The following is a 21,629-nucleotide window of genomic DNA, read 5'->3' as shown; positions in this document are numbered from 1 at the left end:
AAAATGTTTTTTTTTCTCTACGAGGTATTTTATATTATGACATAACGTTCATGTTTATGCAAATGAAATCCGTTATGGTCAAGTATCGCCTCCATAGCATAATTAGTATGTTGTTGTTCGTATTTTCTGATGTTTCGCGATTCAAACGTGTAGTCAGTACTATAATACATGTTGGCTTATGTTTCTTTCTAAATTAGCTAAATTATGGAAATATATCAAACCTTACAATATGCCTTGGTAAGAATTAGCATCTATGTCTTTTTGGAGTGGTAATGAGGTATTGCCTTTACAAATTCAAACTTCAATTTAGTGCTTATTTACCAACAATTAAAAGTTGAAAATTATTTTTCTTAAATACTGCTTTATTCCCCATCCGAAGCAATGGTACTAGACTGGGAAACTGGGAACCTGTTCTGGGCGGATCGAACCTACAACCACATCTCGATGGCCAGAAGCGATGGCATGTACCCCACTGTTGTCATTTCCGGCCTGGATCAGCCAATGGGAGTCGCCGTACACCCCGAACGAGGGTACTTTCTGTTTACATCATAAAACATTAACTGGTATTGTAAAAGCACTCGCACTCCAAATTCGAGTTCCATTCATTCGACGGAGAGCCATTAAGATATGCAAAAGACAATGCAGCTGATTCGTATGGCTTTCAGTTGAAGATATGGCGTATTTGCTTAAGATTTTCAAAAAAAATTTGTTTGTATAATTGTAAAGTTATAAATGTATATTTTTCTGTAGTATTCAAATGTTTACCCGTTATTTTTAACGTGGGTATCATTGTTCTGTTTAAAAAAAACGCTTCAAAATCAACAAAAAGTTGAACACATAAAGTTAACTATTTTGTATGGATTGGTTTCTATTTGATTTATACGCGATTATGCAAAAACACTGTTTTTCTTTCAATGACATCTTTGTTGTATAATGTGCGGATACTTCATTTTTGGATTTGGTTTCAAATGTGTTTTTTTATTTATTTTGGATTTCAGATTGTTGTTTTGGACGGAACAAAATGCTACGAAGGGCATATTTGTCGCCAGTATGGACGGGTCCAATAAGCGTGTGTTGGTGGACCAGGACGAAGTGGGCACGCCCAATCACCTTTATTTGGACTATTCCGCTGATAGGTAGGGCAGAAAACACAGAACCGAGCCGCATAATCGCGTTCAATTGCGAATTTGGAGTATATACTGTAAAATGGATCGACAGAAAACACAGAACTCTGTCGCATTATAGCATTTTATTGCGACTTAAGAGAATGTACCGTAGTCCAACTTGTTTACGCTCTCAAATATTAAGCTACTTTCCAAAGAATTTAGCCCATATAAACAGTATCTCTAAATTCTTTGCGCGTCTTATAAATAAGACTAAATGTACCGCTGAACAAAAGGACGGAAAACATAGAAATCAGTCGCATACTCGCATTCAATCACGAATTTATAATATACAAGTATACTGCTGGCCGGAAGCCCAGGAAACACAAAACAGAGTCTCATGCAAGGGTTTTTTCAGTTCGGTGGACGCAACATAGATAACTCCAAAGTTAAAAAAGTTTAATCATATATGATAACCAGCATATGCGTTTTTTGACAATAATCTGTTCTAAAATAATGCATGATTAAATTATTGCCTAAAGTTATGGCCTAGTAGTATATCAGAAAAAGCCTTATTCAGACGGTATAAAACAACACTCTTGGAGAAAAAAATAAGAAAATACTATTTTCATTTTGGAGCAACTCGTTGCGTCTCTGTCGATAATGTGTTTGCTTTCTATACAGATTATATTGGGCGGACTCAGGTTTGTATTCCGTGAAGTACGTCGAGCTCAATAACTCGCAGGTCTTCACCATATATGACAGCGTCGAGACGATGGCAACCTTCAACGGAATAAGCTTTTATAAGGTGAGGGCAGATGTATAACAACAGTGCGAAATAAGGCTCATTTGAGTAAAGAGCTTGTAGTAATTGTTTCTGTTCAAAACGAGGCAACCATCGGCTTGCAATAAGAACTCTGTGATAAGGTTTTTTATGAGATAATTTGTTCTTGAGAAGATGCTAGCATGTTCATCAATATTTAATCATTTATACCCAGCTAATTTAAGCATAGTATACAGTGTAATATACGGTATAAATAAATGTATATATCTATCGTGATGCCAACAGTAAATCAGTGAACATCCGACCCTCTTTTGTCATCAATCAAATCTCAGTGGTAAAAGTAGGCTCAATTGAAACACGGATGTCCCAAAATATTACGGACATTTGTTGCAGAATAAGTTTTGTATATAAACATATTTGATATTTAATATTTCTGCTGCAAAATCCAAATGTTTAATGGTATTTTATTTGAAATTCTGCAATACTCATGCGCTCAAAAACAGAGCTTTTCAAAATGTCCATTCATCGATCATATCATTGAATTGGATCATTATTCAGCTTCCCCAATGAATCTTAATTTAAAGCGGGTATATACGATTTTGTCAAATATTTATGAATTTATATAAAATGTGTAAAAAAAACTTATATATATATATTTCAATATAAAGTAAAATAAAAGTTAAGAAGAACATGTGTCGAAAAATGCGAAATAAGCAAGATATTTAATTCTGAAATTGAAAACGGCTGTACAGCCGAATTCGCCAGCATGTATACCATACATGTACGATGTGAATCTAAACTTAGTTTAACGGTTTATTTGAATCCCTGCAACGATATCTATTTATACGACACATGAACACTAACTCCGATCCTAATACAAAGACGAATGCTTCGGTTATTGTAGGAAAATATGTACGTCACAATCGGCTCGGGGCGCTAATTTGTCTTTGCTGCATTTTATGAAATTCGGCTTTAATGTATAATTTGTCTTGCCTATTTTGTGTTATTATAATATATTTCATCAATATATTACAATTAAACACATATAAAAAATCGTATATACCCGCTTTAAGTCACCGACAATCAAAATACTTTACATGAAGCCTTAAAGCGGGTATATACGATTTTTTATATGTGTTTAATTGTAATATATTGATGAAATATATTATAATAACACAAAATAGGCAAGAAAAATTATACATTAAAGCCGAATTTCATATTTTCCTACAATAACCGAAGCATTCGTCTTTGTATTAGGATCGGAGTTAGTGTTCATGTGTCGTATGAATAGATATCGTTGCAGGAATTCAAATAAACCGTTAAACTAAGTTTAGATTCACATCGTACATGTATGGTATACATGCTGGCGAATTCGGCTGTACAGCCGTTTTCAATTTCAGAATTAAATATCTTGCTTATTTCGCATTTTTCGACACATGTTCTTCTTAACTTTTATTTTACTTTATATTGAAATATATATATATAAGTTTTTTTTACACATTTTATATAAATTCATAAATATTTGACAAAATCGTATATACCCGCTTTAAAGTTTTCAACACGGAATTAAGACAATCGCAAAAATGTAAAGTTTTGACAGCAATTGCATGCTTCTTTTTTTAAGGACTATTTGATATGGACGGACAAAGACGACGTGAAGAACGGAATCCACGCCGCCCGGCTAGACAAGCAGGAGAAGGTGCGCGGAATCCTGCATCCGGGTTCCGGGCTCGCTTCACAACTGATCACGTTCGACATCAACAACCAACCAGAAATGACAAGTGCGTAAAATGGGAAACGATAACGATGAATTAAATAAAGTAATATCATCGAACGAGCATTATTCCTTATACCAACACAGTTTCATTCTGGAATAAGTTCTCGATAGATTGTTGAACGCCCATAATCGAGTTGGGAATAAACATTCTCAAATATCAGAATATATATTTTTTTGACAACAAAATTCAAATACTTATTTTGAAAACCATATTCCCTAAATTCTGAATTAAACTTTTGTTTAATGAATGATATCCATCATAAAATTTTCAACTATCGCCGGTCTTTGTACTTATGCTTTCTAGCTTACAACGGACGATTATATTGGTTGCACTGTCTCTTACTGAATCCGTACTGTGTGATACGGGGTCAGTAAACAAATAGTTGGCGATAGCGCTGCTCGAGCATAATATAAAATGACTTCCCTGTATCACACCATTTGAGTCAGTATGAAGCCGTGTAACGTATTAACCTAACCGAGCATTCCCCTTCATCCACGTAATGACTGGAGAACACAACACGTTATTATGTGTTTTTTAACGTCGCCTTGTTTGCATCCGCGACGTCACTTAACGTTACTAACACCCTTATATCAAAAGCTGTCCATCTAATATATGCAAACAATACAGCCAGTAAGTGACCTGGCTGAGCCAATTTGAGTATTCTGTTTTAAGTAATAAAAAAACGATTTTCATGGCCATTTAATACATGGTATTTACGTTAACTTGCTTTTACACTTAGGCGCATGCGCTGACAACGGCTTCTGTGAGCACATATGCATACCGACCTCGAACGAGACGTACATTTGCGCGTGTGGAGTGGGTTATACATTGGATGACAACTTACGAACATGCTCATCGTGTAAGTTGAAACTAGTGTGTTTTTGTCCGTTTAAATCATTAAGCTTCTTTTTCCAGTAGACCAACTACCTCCCGTTTCTTTTGTACCATTTATCTCCCAATCCTTTTAATTCTGACCCTTACTTCCTTGTTCGGCATAAACTACCTTACCTTTTGTTTGATGAACCCCTTCATTTAGTGTTTTAAACATCCCTTGATTGTGTATCATTTACTGCCATGACATTTTTTTTAATTATTTATTCTAATCGCGTTAATCATGAGTTCCAAAGCTTGCTTTACCTACTTGCCTTTCTAATAAATTATTTATATCCCTTGGTTTTAATTGGCCTCCCTTTTAGTGTGTATCCGTTAAAAGTTACTTCCCCTTGCTTGGTTTACAAGTTCTTAGTTTATTCTAATACGTTTTATACCAGTTATAACTCACTAACACCCTTACAGATTTTATTTATCATCTTTAAATTAGATAAGGCATTTACAAACAATGATTCAGCGTATAACATGTAAGCATTTACTTACTTAGCTTATGCGTGTAATATGTATTTAGAATATTCGATTGATTTCTTTGGAACGGCGTATAATTCCATTACAGATGTCAAGTTCGACAACTACGTCGTAGCAGTTGATTCTTACCAGAAACAGATCTATCAACTCGACCTGACTTCCGGTGACGTCAGCGCTATCCCGTTGTCGCAGTCGTACAAGGGAGTTGCCCTTGATATCCACAAGGTGACCGGGCGTCTCTATTGGACCGACAACTCGATGGGCGTCATTGTGACGTCAAATATTGACGGAAGCGACGAAACAATATTTCGCAAACTTCCAAACGGTAATCAAAAGATAGTTTGCATCGTTTAATTGAATATGTTTGTATGAATATGTATTGTAGTCTGATCTAATGTAGTACAGAAAACACAAAATGTTCATCCCGCCAAAGCACTTTTCAGCATAGTTAAAAGTAACTATTGTTTTTAATGATATAATTACTTTATAATAGCTAGTATTTATTGAAATATTTTTTTTGTAAACATTTTTTATATAACTCGAATTCCTCGGAGTACTTCAACATAGATCTCGTGCATACATGTATTTGTTTAACTCTTTCAAAATTGCGTCGGCTTCAGATTCCATTTCGGATGGACTAGCCGTTGATCACGTAAACCAGCTGTTATTTTACACATGCACACATTATGACGTCATCATGGTGGCGTCACTCTCAAATCCCGCCATCTATCGGACAATTGTGAACGAGAGTTTGGACGAGCCGCGAGACATCATTGTGAACTCCGAGACTGGGTACGTTTACACATATAACTTTATCGTCGTAAACGCAGTATGCATGTATAAATAAGAAACCCACGTTTCGGCAAAGTAAATATACATAATGCCTACAGTAATCGTTATTGTTTTATTACCTATTTACTCGAACAACGGATTTCAATGAGCGGGGAGATTTGCCCACCAATTCTTTAAATTCAAATATTTAAATTGCAGTCGGATCTACTGGACGGACTGGGGTCTAGAGCCTAAGATCGAGACCGCGACCATGGACGGCGGCAACAGGAGCGTCGTACACCGCCCTGACAACGGTTCTTGGCCAAACGCTCTCGCTTTAGACACAAACAGTACGGGTGTTCCCTATTGTGGCTCGATTGGTCATTGTCGACTCGGGTACTACTTGAAAGTACTCCGGGCACTTTAAAGTATACTAGCATGTACCCCGGGTACGAAAAATATACAAAAATATACCCAGCCAATATTGGACTGTACCCGATTTGTATTCCTTCCCAAAACCGATGTCGCAAAACATAACGAAATAAAATAGTCTTTTAATAAAACGTGCCTTAGCTTTTTGGAATATAAATTCAATAATGAGAGTCCGTTTTGCAGATTATTGACATAAATAAGAACATAATTTGAAAAATTTAGCCGACAACGACAAATTTAGCGTAAGTATTCCCGGGCACGTATAGTATACTTACCGTACCCGGGGTACATTGAAATATACGTTAGAGTACCTTGGGATTTTTAAGCAGTACCCGAGCCAACAATGACCAATCGAGCCCTATTGTGGATGAAACTTGTCAGATAGCGTCTCAAAGTCGAATGCTCTCGCAGTACACACCAACAGCACGCGCATTCTCAATTATGAATAATATAAGTCAATTAAAGCTTCACCCATTACTTTGTATCGCGAGAGCAGTGAAAACATTTTTTCTTCGAGTGAGATATTAATGCAAATAGAAAACCTTTATGATTTTTTCTACTTACAACTATACTGTGGTATTTCAACTTAATAAACATAATACCCTCCATCATATAGGCACCACTTATTACCTACAGCATCTCATGTCTTGACAAAACAGAAATATCAGCCAAACGATCCGATCTTCCTTTTTCCCGTTTTCTAGCAGTGGCTATTTTCCGATCGATATTTTCCTGTTACTATGATATGTTACAATATTTATTAAGTGCATGTTCGATATTGTTTCGTACTTACGGTGTGAACAGAATGCACATACTGACTCATAAATTACAATCGAGAATCCCTATAAAACATCAAATGAGCCTCGCTCTGTGAACTTGTGGATTAATGAATGTGCGTAAAGTGTCTTGTCAGATTAGCCTGTGCAGTCCGCACAAGCTAATGAGGGACGATACTTACCGACCGCCATTATGAGGTTTTCGTTAAAAAAAGTATCTTCTTCGCAATACTCCAGTTAAGGCGGAAAGTGTCGCTCCTGATAAGCCTGTGCGGACTGCATAGGCTAATATGGGAGGACACTTTACGGATATGCATTTAACCCTCTTTTCTCATAGCGAGACTTAAATATTTGTTCCAGCCATGATGCTTTATTGGATCGATGCGAAAACCGAAATAATTGGGCGCATCGACCTTGTGACCCTGAAGAACAGGGCCATCTACTCGGAGCCCCGGGCGCATTTCTTCGGACTCGCTTTGCTGGACGGGTACCTGTATGTAACAGACTGGTTCAGAAAGTAAGTGCTTTATATTAATATTTGTAGTTTTGAAAAAAGGGCTTTGTAAATAATGCCCTGCATGAACTTTAAAATTCAGTTTAATAGTAAATAAATAATTCCCCCAAATTGTGGAAAGTCTTGCTCACAAACAGGAATTTCGCTTCTAGAGCCTTTATTTTTATTAATATTTAAAACATATTAAATACTTAACATCGATATGTCATTTATGTGACAATTGTGTTATTTGCACATGTCAATAAATTGCAGGTACGTTACACGTATAAATATAAACGGTGGGAACACGTTAGAACAGATCGGTCCAAGCAAGTTTGCAAGATTGAACGGGGTAGCGGGCTTCAAAAAGAGCACAGTTAAAACAGGTAACTTCACGTTCTCATTACATCATCAGATACAAATAAAAGTTTGAATGGGTGTATACTGCAACCATTGGACTGGGTAGGTCTGTGGGCTGTCCGTATCGACTGCTCTATTGGTTCGATTCCCATAGGGTCCGATTATAACACTGACACATTTCACAACATTTTTCTTGACCTTTATAAACATCAAATTTGTCAAGCCTGTCATCATTGTAAAGACGGATATGTCCTCTCTAAATTATTCAATAAAAATACTTTATCGCAACTTCTAAGGAATTATATTCCGCTCAAATGCCATCACCTAAGGAAAACAGGGTTACGGCAGTGGAATTTGAACAAAAGAATAGAACTTCAATAAACGCATTCCAGACGTGCATCTAGTCCCGAAAGAAATATTGCAGACACACGTGGGTACACCAAATATTCACAAAAGCATGGGTGCGATCTCTTAATAGCTTTTTAACCATAAGAGAAAATCAACGTGAAAGTGATCCACATGTTGTCCACACTTAGATAAAAGCTAAAGGAATAACTTACTCCAAAATTAATCATTCATATTTTACAAAGAATAAATCTCCATATGCCACAAAATTTGTTTCCTTATTTCGGCGGGATCAAGTGTTTAGTAAGATGTGTGCGTATTGTTGCCGTTGCTTTTCGTTGTTATAGTTGTTATGGTAGTTGACAATCTATGATCAAATGCCCATTTGTCATTCGATGAAATATTCGTTCTCCGGTTTCAGTGTTCAGTAAATGTTTACAAAGCGACTGCAGTAACCTGTGTTTACCAGTTTCCGACTCTGACTACAAGTGCGCATGCTCAGATGAAGGGAAGAACGGCATCATACCGTGCGCGGAATTGAACGGTATAGCTCATCATGTGTGCATAAAACGATGAGCCTGCATTTAGGAAAACGGGGTTTAATGCATGCGCGTAAATTGTCGTCACAGATTAGTCTGTGCAGTCCGCACGGCTTATCAGGGAGGATGCTTCCCACTTTTACGGAATTTTTCGTTAAAAGGAAGTTTTTTAGCGAAAAGTGCTATTGCGAAAAGCGGACTGAATAGTCTAATGAGGGACGACCCTTTACGCACATGCATTAAACTTTCTAAGAGCGAGGCTCATATGAATTCTTTAATTTAATACATAGTTCAATTAATATTAAAAATTAACGCGTTGTATAAATTGTTACCCATTGGATAGGTAATTATGAAGGATTTGTATACACGTTATAAATTTCGTGATATATTGAACAGACGAAAAAAAATCAATTAACGCAGTTATTTCGTATTAATATTGACTAACTTTGTCTGGTCCTATAGGACCATGTGTGACATGTATTAACATGTGTGACAACTTAATACAGCCTCCATGTATAACTGTCATACATCGTAATCGTAGTTAAAATGGAATATATAATGTATTTACAAATTAAATTATTCATATGTATAAGAATCACTGCTAAAACAATCCTCATTAAATTACTGTTTTATGTTTGAATATTGGGATTTATTTATTAAACGAGATAAAAAGATATTTTAATAATGAGATATTTTGGCTTTTTCGATTTAGTTAGTATCGCACATTTTGCACGTTACATTCATTTGACGGTGTTGTTTATTTCAGTGATTGATAATATACTTGTTAACCCGGCGAGGAGCCATATGACAAACGAACGAGGTCAGTTTGAAAACAAACGTTTTTTTGTTTTATATCATCAGGTTTAATACAAATTCGAGCTAGAAACTCACTAGCTTATTTTAACAACAGTGAAGGAAATGTTACAACAAACGATTGTATCACGATTGAGCCAAGGCTTAGGACTCTGACTTCAAATCTGTGAACATCACAATACCTTGGTTAGCTATTGAGTAGTAAAGCCTGGTGCAATATCCACAGCGAACATCACACAATAAACAAAATTCGTCTAATAAGATGCAAAACACTACACAAATGGATTTTGGAAAACTATTGTTTGGCCTCAGTCATGGATACAAGTCGATGTATTTTGTAGACCAATTCAATACTTTAAATCACTTTCAGGGCATAACGTTCGTATAACCTATTAAAGTCATTCAATCGATACAAATATTGCATTAAACTTTCAAAATTCAACTATTGTAAGTCCGAATTTCAAAGTGATCGTTAACCGTTTGTTTTTACCGATTAATACTCCTGTATATTCTTTGACAAATATACTGGAATTATCCAAACATTGCTTGATGCACACCAGTATTTATGGATGTACATGGATGGCATAATAAACTAGAAATGGCGCGGCAGAGGCCGACGCGTATCCCCACGCCGCATGTTTGACCCAGGGGCGCCCCAGGGTTGGTAATGGGGCCATGCATAGTTGAGATTGACCGTATTGTCATAAGAGAAGTTCAGTATCAATTAGAAGTGAATCGTTGTAGAAATGAAGAAATTATAGTAAAAGACAATTTTGGGTGGGTGTGGCCTATTATGGACGGGGCGCCCCAGGGTTGGTAATGGGGCCATACATAGTTGAGATTGACCGTATTGTCATAAGAGATGTTCAGTATCAACTTGAAGTAAATCGGTGTAGAAATGAAGAAATTATAGTAAAAGGCAATTTTGGGTGGGCGTGGCCTATGTGGGCGGGGCGCCCCAGGGTCGGTAATGGCGCCATGCATAGTTGAGATTAACTGTATTGTCATAAAAGAGGTTCAGTATCAATTTGAAGTGAATCGGTGTAGAAATGAAGAAATTATAGTAAAAGGCAATTTTGGGTGGGCGTGGCCTATGTGGGCGGGACGCCCCAGGGTTGGTTATTGGGCCATGCATAGTTGAAATTAACTGTATTGTCATAAGAGAGGTTCAGTATCAATTTGAAGTGAATCGGTGTAGAAATGAAGAAATTATAGTAAAAGGCAATTTTGGGTGGGCGTGGCCTATGTGGGCGGGGCGCCCCAGGGTTGGTAATGGGGCCATGCATTGCTGAGATTGACCGTATTGTTATAAGAGAGGTTCAGTATCAATTTGAAGTGAATCGGTGTAGAAATGAAGAAATTATAGTAAAAGGCAATTTTGGGTGGGCGTGGCCTATGTGGGCGTGGCCTATGTGGGCGGAGTGCCCTAGGGTTGGTAATGGGGCCATGCATAGCTGAGATTGACCATATTGTCATAAGAGAGGTTCAGTATCAATTTGAAGTGAATCGGTGTAGTAATGAAGAAATTATAGTAAAAGGCAATTTTGGGTGGGCGTGGCCTATGTGGGCGGGGCGCCCCAGGGTTGGTAATGGGGCCATGCATAGTTGAGATTGACCGTATTGTCATAAGAGAGGCTCAGTATCAATTTGAAGTAATTCGGTGCAGAAATGACGAAGTAAATGTAAAATAACATTTAAAAAATGAGTGAAAATCTCTGACCCGGCCCCGCCCCAACCACCATAACTTTTGACCCAGGGGTCAGATCGAAATTCCGTCACTGTCACCGTCGCACATACGCTCATAGCTACCATGTTTGTTAGTTTCAAGGTTCTAGTGCTAATAGTGTAGGAGGAGCAGGTGGCCAGGACAGACAGACGGACGGACAGACGCACATCAACACAATATCCCCACTTTTTCTCAGAAACACGTGGGGATAATAACTATGGTATAATCAAACCGAACGCTTTAAATAATATATTTTGATTACTCATTCTGTTGAATATCATGTCCAATATCATAACATGCTCAAACTTTCACAGTTGAATATGAGCCGCGCTCTGGGTAAACAGGGCTTAATGCATGTGCGTAAAGTTTCGTCCCATATTATCCTGTGCAGTCCACATAGGCTATTCGGTGACGAAACTTTCCGCTTGTATGTATTTTTAGTTTAAGTTTGCTTCTGAGCGACACTCCAATTGAGGCGGAACGAGTCTTCCCTGATTAGGCTGTGTGGACTCCGTAAACTAATCTGGGACGAAACTGTATGCACATGCATTAAACCCCGTGTTTAACAGAGCGAGACTTAAATATATATATATATATATATATATATATATATATATAAGCGCATATATATCATTTCTATAATGATTCCTCTTGCAGACGGCTCTCCCGCTCTCACTATAGGCTTATCAGTTCTGGGTGTGGTCGCCGTCATTGTTATTGTTGTCGCCGGCGTGTATATCTACAACAAACGGTAAGGCACATTCTTAGCTAAAATTGTTTTCAGTCATAAAGTTCTTACACTAACACCGTGCACAAGTGTTCTGCTTTATTTAATGATTAAGTTTATAGTGTAAACATATTGAGTGTAGATCGATTGCACCGAACGCCTCACGCTTATTCAGACACTCTCGAGTTCATGTCCTAGGTTTAACAAGTACTTGGTATGTTTTGGAGGTAAAGGGGTATCTGAATAAAAATTCCACAGTGGAGATCGAACCCATTAACTCCCATACTTTCTCGTCATTGGCGAACACCATTTATCCCATTTTCACCACGACATTGACGGTATAACACGTTGTGAAATATACTTGCTTGTATTCAACACTGTGGAATATACCTGTCGCGTGCACGGACTACTTTTTAAATGACGTCATGCGATATGCGCTAAAATTTGGTCGATATTGTTTGGTTCATTGATCGAATTATAAGGTCACCCATTAGAAGAAAATGTGCATATTTTGCAAAAATATATTTATATATATAACATATTCACCAAAAGAAATGTTGAAATAAAATATAAAATTACACGATTTTTGTTTTGTTATTTTTTTATTTATATTTACTTTACCACTGAATGATTTTCATAAGAAACACAGTCGACAAAACTTAAGCTTCAAAATTATACGACCTCCAACCTTTAAATCTAGTCATATGACATAATTTTTCGCCATCCGTATAATGAATCAGCTGATTGATGGCGTCATAAAATGACAAACTTATTGCGTCATTTTCCCCATTTTTTTGACGATTTATTATAAACGCGACTTACTTCACATGTTTTCTACATGTCGAGGGGTGAACGGAAGACTGTTGTAACTCATATTATATTAAGAAGGAGATACTGCAGTTTTCCGTTCAGCCCTCGATGTACTGTATGTCGACATATCTGAATAGTCAATTGATCACATTTTCCTTATTTCGTGTAATGTGCATTGTTTATAACCAAAGCATATACTTTTGACATTTAACTTAAATATTCAGAATGTACAACAAGCCATACACATATCGCACAGTTCATGAATAATCTGCTATGTTTGCTTTCCTATTTATTTCACGTTAGGCATAGAGCTGTGTAAAGTATAAGATGGTAAAAATAGCACCACACTGGAATTTGGAACGTCCCATTTTGTACACGGGTATTTTCTACTCATTTATCTGTTGTGTACTGGAATGTTTTCCATTCTTTGTGTATTTATATATTAAATTATTTTCTCGTACAATAAGGGCATTTACCATAGATATATAAAACATTGTGCAAGTTTAAACATAATTATGTTTGTATGCAGAAATCTGCAAATGCAACCGAGTTTACCAACGGCTATTATTAGATAAACTGCTCCGGTTCATTTGAACAGCAGTAATGTAGAGTACATGACGTAGCGTGTGACGAAGAAGAAAGTTTATCGCGTTCATAAACTCATTTGAATAAAGTGATAGAATGGCATAAGGGTCTTTATTTAACTATGCTAAAATAATTATTAAAGACCCTAGATGCAATATCGTCAATTATTGAGTTAAATGGATTATTAGATGGATTTTAAAGGATTATTAAAGGTAAGATACTAGTTCTTACGTGTTTTGATTTTTGTTTGTACTTTTGTCGTTCCCTGTTCTTGGGGAAATGATTTTAACATGGGCGCCATTGATGCATCGGATCACACACGGCATACCCATAACATTATATAAAAACACGTTATGCGCGTCCTTAAATTCGTCGTCCGAAGTCGGAAAACGTATTGCCCTGTATTTTGTCAAATAAAGTGTCAGTCGCTGCAATTGTCTGTTTACTCGTCAAAATTGTCAAGGTCTTCCACATTGTGTCACACCGGTCTTTACTGACCTGTGTGAATGCGCGCTAAGCATTGTGGGAAACGGACTTTTTTCCATCATGGCGTTGGTAAACATAATAAACACGGAAGTGAAAAATGGTAATTAATTATTATCAAAAACAGGCCCCATCAAACCGGGCCAGCTGTAATATATAGTTGAATGCAGTTTGTGCTTCAAAAGGAGCCACTTTTCATGTCAGTCTATTGTTTGTAAGAATCACTAAACACGTAACTTAGACTAACTAAACATGTTGCAAGACTGTATCTTCGAAATAGTAAATAAATCTAAATCATAAATAAATATTTATAATTAAATACCTGCTGAAATTTGAGAACGTAAACGATTTAAAATAAACGCTGTGAACATTGCAAGGAATCTTACATGTAGGCCTAATGTGTGAGAGGATTAGTCAGGGATAAAATAAAATGGAGTTCGAAGGATCTAACATTTTGAGGAAGACGTCATGGTATCTTGGACATTTGGCACTTTCATATATTTATTTAGTAGATACTGAAAATGCTGAATGTGCTAATTGCAACATCAAAGACAAGCAGGTGAGATTTTTACAGCTTTTTTTCTTGACATAATATTGTATGTTTTCCATTTAATTTATATGCCAATGTTTTTTTTCACCATTTGGGAATGGTTTCCGGTCATTTCCCCCCCCCCCCCCCCCCAGACGTTTCCTCCCCAAGACGTTTCCCCGCAAAGACAATTCCTCCCCAGACGTTTCCCCCCCATTTTAGTTTTAGTGCAGATGTTCCCCCCCCCCCAATAAATTTATAATTGTTCGGTTGAAGTACAATCTTTGTTTATTATCAAAATTATTATTTTGTTTATGAAGTCTTTAATTAACTTTTAATATCTATGAAGCAGCTTGTATGGTTTTTTGGTTTTAGAATTGTTTTTTGGAGGGTTTAACTGTGTAATGATTGCATGTAAATCATTAGTAAGTGCATGTTGGTGTACTAGTGGAATGCATGGAATATCCTCAAAATCTTACTGAGTATCTTATACATGTTTCTCAACACAAATGCAACCAAGAATAATGTGTAATCAAGACCCGTTTTGAATACACAATTAACACCTTATTTCAGTTTGAGTGAACCTGGGCAGGGTTGTGCAAATGCAGTGTTTGTTGTTTTTTATCCAATTAAATATGGTCAATTGGTGAAATGAAAATGGTAAAATCAAATTAAAATTAATTTCGACACTGTTTTCCTTGTAACAGATAAATATGATAAATAAATATTTACTTTGTAACTGTCAACATTTTTTTCATGCATTCATATGTTTATTATCAAATTATTGAATGTCACTGATATTTTATTTTTTACTAATAACTCATTTAGACTAAATAAAACAGAATTGAACTTTCCGTGCACATTATTTCATTATTAATAATATAATTTATTAGCAAATGTAATAAACAAACTTATTGATATAAGAAACACAAAACACAATTACCCGTTTTTATTAAATGAATTTGTGGAATTTAAGGAAAAATTAATAACTTTATGAATTAAAAAAAAGGTAAATTTAAAGCAATTTATTAATAATAATTAAAACAGTGATAAACTACATAAAAATGTTTTTGTATGATAATGTACTAATCTCATCTTATGAATGACTATCCCCCTTCAAAGATGTCACCTAATCTCATCAATGATGATTAATGGGCCTGTATATTGCACCATAAGTACCCCTTTATACAATAGCTGTTATCTTGTTATATACACTTGCTAATCCAATTAACGCTTGTATATTGCACCATAAGTGCCTGATATATTGTTCAATGGTAGGTGTGTGTTGTTACTTAATACTAGTGAAAACATAACTTTCCTATTATTTGCCTGGTTCTGAAAATATTTTCATTGTTGAGTTTCCTTTAATTTTTTAAGAATATTTTTGAGAGGTAACACCTGAGTACTACAAATCAATGTAAAATGTTCATACTAGCTGTATTGGGACATTATAATTTAAATGTTACAAAACAATTTTATTTACTTGTCTCAAAATAAATATCCCAATATGATATTTATTTAGTCAAAATAATTTGTGTTTCAGTTAAAACTTGGATATAGTTATTATTCTTCATTAAAAATCACAACTATTCCACTTTAAATGACCATCAAAGCTGTGTTTTTACTCAATTTTTCAAGGATCTCAATAAATGAAAGAAACAATACAGGTACTTATAAAAACAATTCTAATTAGATCTATTTAATTGGTAAAATTTGTTTGAGGCTTCCCTAAAAACAACCATAATAAATCATTTCACTGATCTATTGATATATCTATTTAATAGGCAGAATGACAAACAGAACTAGTGTGGTTTCTAGGGTCATAAATCTGGTCCCTAAGCCTTAATTGGTAATAACATGCATGCAGTGTTATGTCTCTGAAAGTGACAATGAAGCAAATCTGCCCTTAGGCTATTTCATTTCACTCACACAAAAGGAGATAACTTGCTATTAATTTAATAGTTACTTCTAACTTGTCTCCTTTCTGTATTAAGAGGGTTTTCATATTTTAAAGTTCAATTGGTCTTCAAAAGAATAAGCAATCAAAGTTCTTGATTTTGCCAACAAATAATGTTTACCAATTGTGGGTCTACTCTACTTTTAATTTTTATATCAATGGAAAATGAAATATTTTTCACTATTTTGTTTAAAAAGTAATTTAAGAAATCCATGCAAGAATACATGACAAGTAAGGGTTGTGTCAAGAAGGTGCCATTTAAGGCCCTATTATCAGTTTTGGATGCCCTAACCTGTATAGGTGAGAAGACTGTGAGAAGACTGGGGACGTGGGGCATGAGGAACAACTAATACACAGTAATTGACAGGTTCGTGTTGAATCAAGCACAGAATTTTCTGAGCATTCATGATTCATTAGAATTGAAAAAAAACAATCAACCAGAAAAATCCAGTTGACCAACTTTGACTTATTTGCATGAACAGGTATAAAATAGTGGGTATTAATAGCTTAAGACATTATTGGCAACATGTCTGTTTAATTTATATTATCAATATTGTTAATTAAGCATGGAATATTAATCAAAATTGGGGGTAAAGTTCAATCGACCAGTATTGACCAGTAATGACAAATTTGGGAGTATTGACCGGGGCGGTTTTAACCAGTAAAAACCGCCGGTTAAAACCGGGGGCGGTCGATTGGTGCCAACCCTGGGTGTACTAAAGGAATACTAGAGGAATACATGGGATATTCTCAAAATCTTACACATGTTGTTTTTAATATAATTAAATAGGATCAATTGATGAATTTATTCAGTTTGTGTAAACTTGGGCTGGGTTGTGGAACTATAGTTATTTGTTGTTATACAATTAAATAGGGTACTATGTAACTGTCAAAAAAAACATATGCATTCACACGCATATAATTCAATTATTGGATGTCACTGATAATTTCAATTTTACTAGTAGGTAATTAAGACTAATTAAAACATAATGGGACTTACCTCGCAAAGTATTTCATTATTAATAATATAATACTATAATTAGCTAATGTAATCAAAACATATTGATATTTTAATAATTTAACTCAATGATATTAATAATATTAAAATTTTCCCCAAAAAACTAGGGCAGGAAGATAGGAAGGATTTTTTTTGGAAAATCAACAGTGTTGTCAGTGTAAAATATTTGCAAAGCTTCTTCTGAGTTTGAACTTCAGTTTTGCATTTTGTGACCTGCAACATATTCTATGCTACTTTATTTCACTATGGTAAGTCATTAAAGTGTTATTTATTTTTCAACTATATAATGTGCTAATCTCATATAATGAATTACTACCCCATTTAAAAATGACACCTAATCTAAATTCATTAATACAATAGTTATAATTGTTTTATTGTAATTTGTAACATACTATTCCACTAAAAATGACCATCATAGAACATCAATGCCGTGCTTTTACTAAATTTTCAATGATTTCAATTATTTAAAGAAATAAATTTATCAGGCACTTATAAAAAATATATAATAAGGGTGTCAAAATTTAACAAACTGAACAAGTCAATTTGAACTTCTCTTGCACTGCAAATGGAGCCACTTGAAATATCAAATTGTTCCCATACTAGTCGGCAATATAACTATGACATTGTGTCTTTTCAAAACATGCATCAGACACACCTTCTGAAACGTTTTAAGCGGTTTTGAAAACGCTATTTCATTGCAAACTTTCGTCAATAAAGGATACATATTGTTATACAACCGAAAGTGAAAGTTCTGTTTTTAAAAAAATGAATAAAGAGCGAAATAGTTGAAAACTAACGAAAATTATAATTGATACTAACATAAGACCGTAAGACTGAACAAAATAATACTTAACTTTTAAATCATAACATGAATGTTTACTTATAAAGCAAATTCTTCATTCATCCGCGGACTTCTTTGTGTCGTAGTCATAAATGCCTCCAAATGGAGGTGCGTGATGCGTCTAAGTATAGAGCAATCGCACATTCTCGGCCCTTTCCGTCAAACATCGGATAAGTACCTCGAAGGAGATAATATGAATACACATTTCGGAAGCGGTATTGCGGTTTACCTACGCGGGCCTACGCGAATCAAAATTACATAGTAAAAACAAACATGGCCCGTTTTGCGAGTTGTTTACATTTTGCAAAGATGAAAATGGGAATTTTCTAGGCTCTGAAGCCAGAGCAAGTTCAAACTCTACAGGAATTATGGACGCCGTCGTTGTTATTGTTTTTGTTGTTGTAACATTCTTAGAATGGTATCACGTGGGTGGACTACTTTCAACCCGTATTTCTCCCGAGTCCGATTATGATAATCTGCGAGGGGTACCGAATGAGTATAGAGGTGGCAATAACGTAGTGACGTCACCATCTATGTATAGAATGAGGTCTTCCATAGCTAAAGAAACTTCAGCGTACAGTTTATTTAGTATTGACAGACCTGTACAAAGTCGCGCCAGTCAAAAATCATAAAAAGCGACATTTAAAGTTATGGTAGCCAGAACTAGGTCGTCGATGGTGTACATGTATGTTGACATCGACAGCATTTTGTCAGGAGCAATCGCCGCCATATTGGATTTTGATCATTTTCTTTCGAAAATAAAATGAATTATAGTAAAGTAAAATCTTCTTTTCGCGGTCGTAATGTGTTAAAATTCGCATACTGCGTAAAATTGAATGTAGGCATATGGTGATATTTTTACTTGTTTTACAGTTTGTGTGTGAATTTTTTAAAGACTATTTTGCGTACCAGAACAAATACATGTATATCGCTACGCATGGTTACATTTGTCAGATTTTAAGCGCTTTTATGACTGAATTAAAATTATTGTTAAGGTTATTAGATCTATTTATGTTAAATGTCACGTTGAAAAAATCAAATGGGATAAATAGAATACTAGGATTAGCGTTGAATACAGAGAAGTTTATGTTGCTCGGCTCGAACACCGAAAGCGCTCGCCAAGGCTCGCGCTTCCGGCGTTCTAAGCCTCGCAACATAAACTTCTCTGTATTCAACGCTAACCTAGTATTCTCTATATCCACTACGCCAGACAGGTTTCTTTTTTCATCGTGCCTTAAATAGGTGTAATTCTGCTGCTCTGGTGTTCCTCAAAAACTGAGTGATAAAGTAGAAATTGAACGTTAATATCAGTATGAGTAATATTATTGTCTTTTTATTTTAATTTCGATGGGCTAAGATAGAGGTTTGGGATATCCTCGATAAGCTTATTACATAGACCGCTCCAAGGCGGTCACCCCAGCTTTAATAGTGATGTTCTTTTAAATGTTATATTGTTGCATAGTATCGTATTATTAAGGAAATTGGTGCACGTTCGCACGTTTCAGGTTCCGCGCGGACAACATCTCCCACGACCGGCTGGTGGAAGACACGAATCGCGTGGACACTTTCTACAGGATCACGTTTCCGGATAGAGGCAATAGGGAGGAGGCGAACTTTGATTCCGGCATCGAAAACCCGTCGTTTGACTGCAGCATCGAGGACGTGAGGGGCGGGGCCAACCTTGTCAGATATTCGCCTATGTAATGATCTGTAGAATCTCGTTCTGAGAAAACTGGGCTTCATGCATATTCATAATGTTTCGTCCCAGTTAAGCATGTGCAGTCCGCACAAGCTTATCAGAGACGACACTTTCCGCTTTTATGGATTCGTATATTTAAATGTAGTTTCTGCAAAAACGAAAATCCAGTCGAAGCGGAAACCGTCGCCCCTGATTAGCCTGTACAGATTGCACAAGCTTATCTGGGACGACTTTTTACGCGCATGAATTTAGTACAGCATATGTTTGCGGCGTGACTTCTCTTGTCCGATACCCTCCAATCAAAGCATGCGCAGCATCTAGGACCTTGTCGCTTATTGGTCTATGTTATGGTAACAAGGACGTGAAGAAAAATCTGACGAGCGAGATTATTTCGTAAAGTCTTTCTTTGTGCAATATGTTTATTTAATCCCCTCCAAAAAGTATTCCAGTTGAGCTTCATCTTTCAATATTTTAATTGTGTTGTAAACTTTGTTGAAGTTCGATTTCATCAAAAAACCAAAGTCTTACATCCGCACTTTCAAGTCTGTATCTTGTGAAGAAACCTTGCGTGGTGTATTTTGGTCGACCTCTGACCGAATTCTGTACCTTCTGGTCACATGTCAGCCACATTACAACCCAGTTTAACCCATAACGATCATTTATTTATTTTTCTATTTTCATATTTGTACATTGAAATACAATGATACTTTCCGTGACAGATAACAACTTTGTTTTTTAATGTAAAGTGTCCATTTGAATAACAATATCGTGATAACAAGAAAACAGTGACCCATGTTGCGGTGATGAACATTTCACCAAGTCAATAAACTTAAACTTCAGCAACACGATTATTGGCTAACATGTATTCTCAAGCGTTTGTCTTTAATATATTAATACACTGTCGAGGCATTCCGTGTGGAGTCCGGTATTATAAAGCCGTTAACTCGAAATTTATTATTTCTTTATTGAATACAAACATTTATTATCAAATGCTTTTCATAATTAATAGTATTGTACATTTACATATTTTGTCGTATATCTTAGTATAGTTTTGTACAATTATTCAATGTCAAATTTATGCAAAGTCATTTACTCACTACATACTTTTATGTATATTTCATTTTTGCGAATAGTCAAGCAAACAATTGTAAGTTAATTGAAGCACGCTCTGGGAAAACGGGTCTTAATGCACATGCTGATTTAGGCCGACACTTTTCGCACATGAATTAAGCACCGTTTTGCCAGAGCGCGACTCAATTATAGATAGCTCCCTTAAAATATACACACGTGTGTAAAATATTTTTTTAAGCAAATAAGCAATAGAACAGCTAGTTTAAGAGCTGAATATTTACCCATTGTATGTATTGTATTTATAGCATGTGTATACCTCCCTTCTTATTGTGGTGTAAATAAATAAATAAAATAAAACAACTTGATGTTTGAGTTTGTATACATTTAAACCTAATATAATTGATTTGTGTACACATTTGTACATATTAGTCTTGTCCATATTAATCTAACATAAAACTTATACATTTTCTGCATTATAGTCACTCTTGCGTGAGTTGTTAGAAACGTGAGTTGTTCGAAACCGAATGCATACAATATGTCTACATACCATAAGTGGAAATGTAAAACTTAAACCTCAGTATATCTTATTCACTACATCTCTATGTAACATAAGCCCCAGCATATAGGTTT

At 35.6% G+C, this 21,629-nt stretch overlaps 1 protein-coding gene across 1 annotated transcript; it reads left to right on the top strand.

Annotated features, from left to right (window-relative positions):
• Positions 1-429: 429 nt before the first annotated feature.
• Positions 430-21,364, top strand: LOC127838210 (low-density lipoprotein receptor-related protein 5-like). The gene is made up of 14 exons (XM_052365801.1): positions 430-530; positions 999-1,136; positions 1,788-1,911; positions 3,512-3,668; positions 4,405-4,524; positions 5,113-5,349; positions 5,645-5,816; positions 6,015-6,145; positions 7,364-7,520; positions 7,770-7,882; positions 8,623-8,745; positions 9,507-9,560; positions 11,937-12,030; positions 19,735-21,364. Exons 1-14 carry the CDS (start codon positions 445-447, stop codon positions 19,931-19,933), a joined length of 1,905 nt encoding a protein of 634 aa, XP_052221761.1. The 5' UTR covers positions 430-444; the 3' UTR covers positions 19,934-21,364.
• The last annotated feature ends 265 nt before the right edge of the window (positions 21,365-21,629 follow it).

The sequence above is a fragment of the Dreissena polymorpha genome, chromosome 7 (assembly GCF_020536995.1).
Source record: "Dreissena polymorpha isolate Duluth1 chromosome 7, UMN_Dpol_1.0, whole genome shotgun sequence".
NCBI classification, from domain to species: Eukaryota; Metazoa; Mollusca; class Bivalvia; order Myida; family Dreissenidae; genus Dreissena; species Dreissena polymorpha.
This window is presented reverse-complemented; position numbering and strand designations above follow the sequence as displayed.

Coding starts and splice junctions, on each gene's coding strand:
- LOC127838210 (XM_052365801.1), top strand. CDS start 445: ATGGCCAGAAGCGATGGCATGTACCCCACTGTTGTCATTTCCGGCCTG. Junction 8,746..9,506: donor ACCGTGCGCGGAATTGAACG/GTATAGCTCATC, acceptor TGTTTATTTCAG/TGATTGATAATATACTTGTT. Junction 12,031..19,734: donor GTGTATATCTACAACAAACG/GTAAGGCACATT, acceptor CGCACGTTTCAG/GTTCCGCGCGGACAACATCT.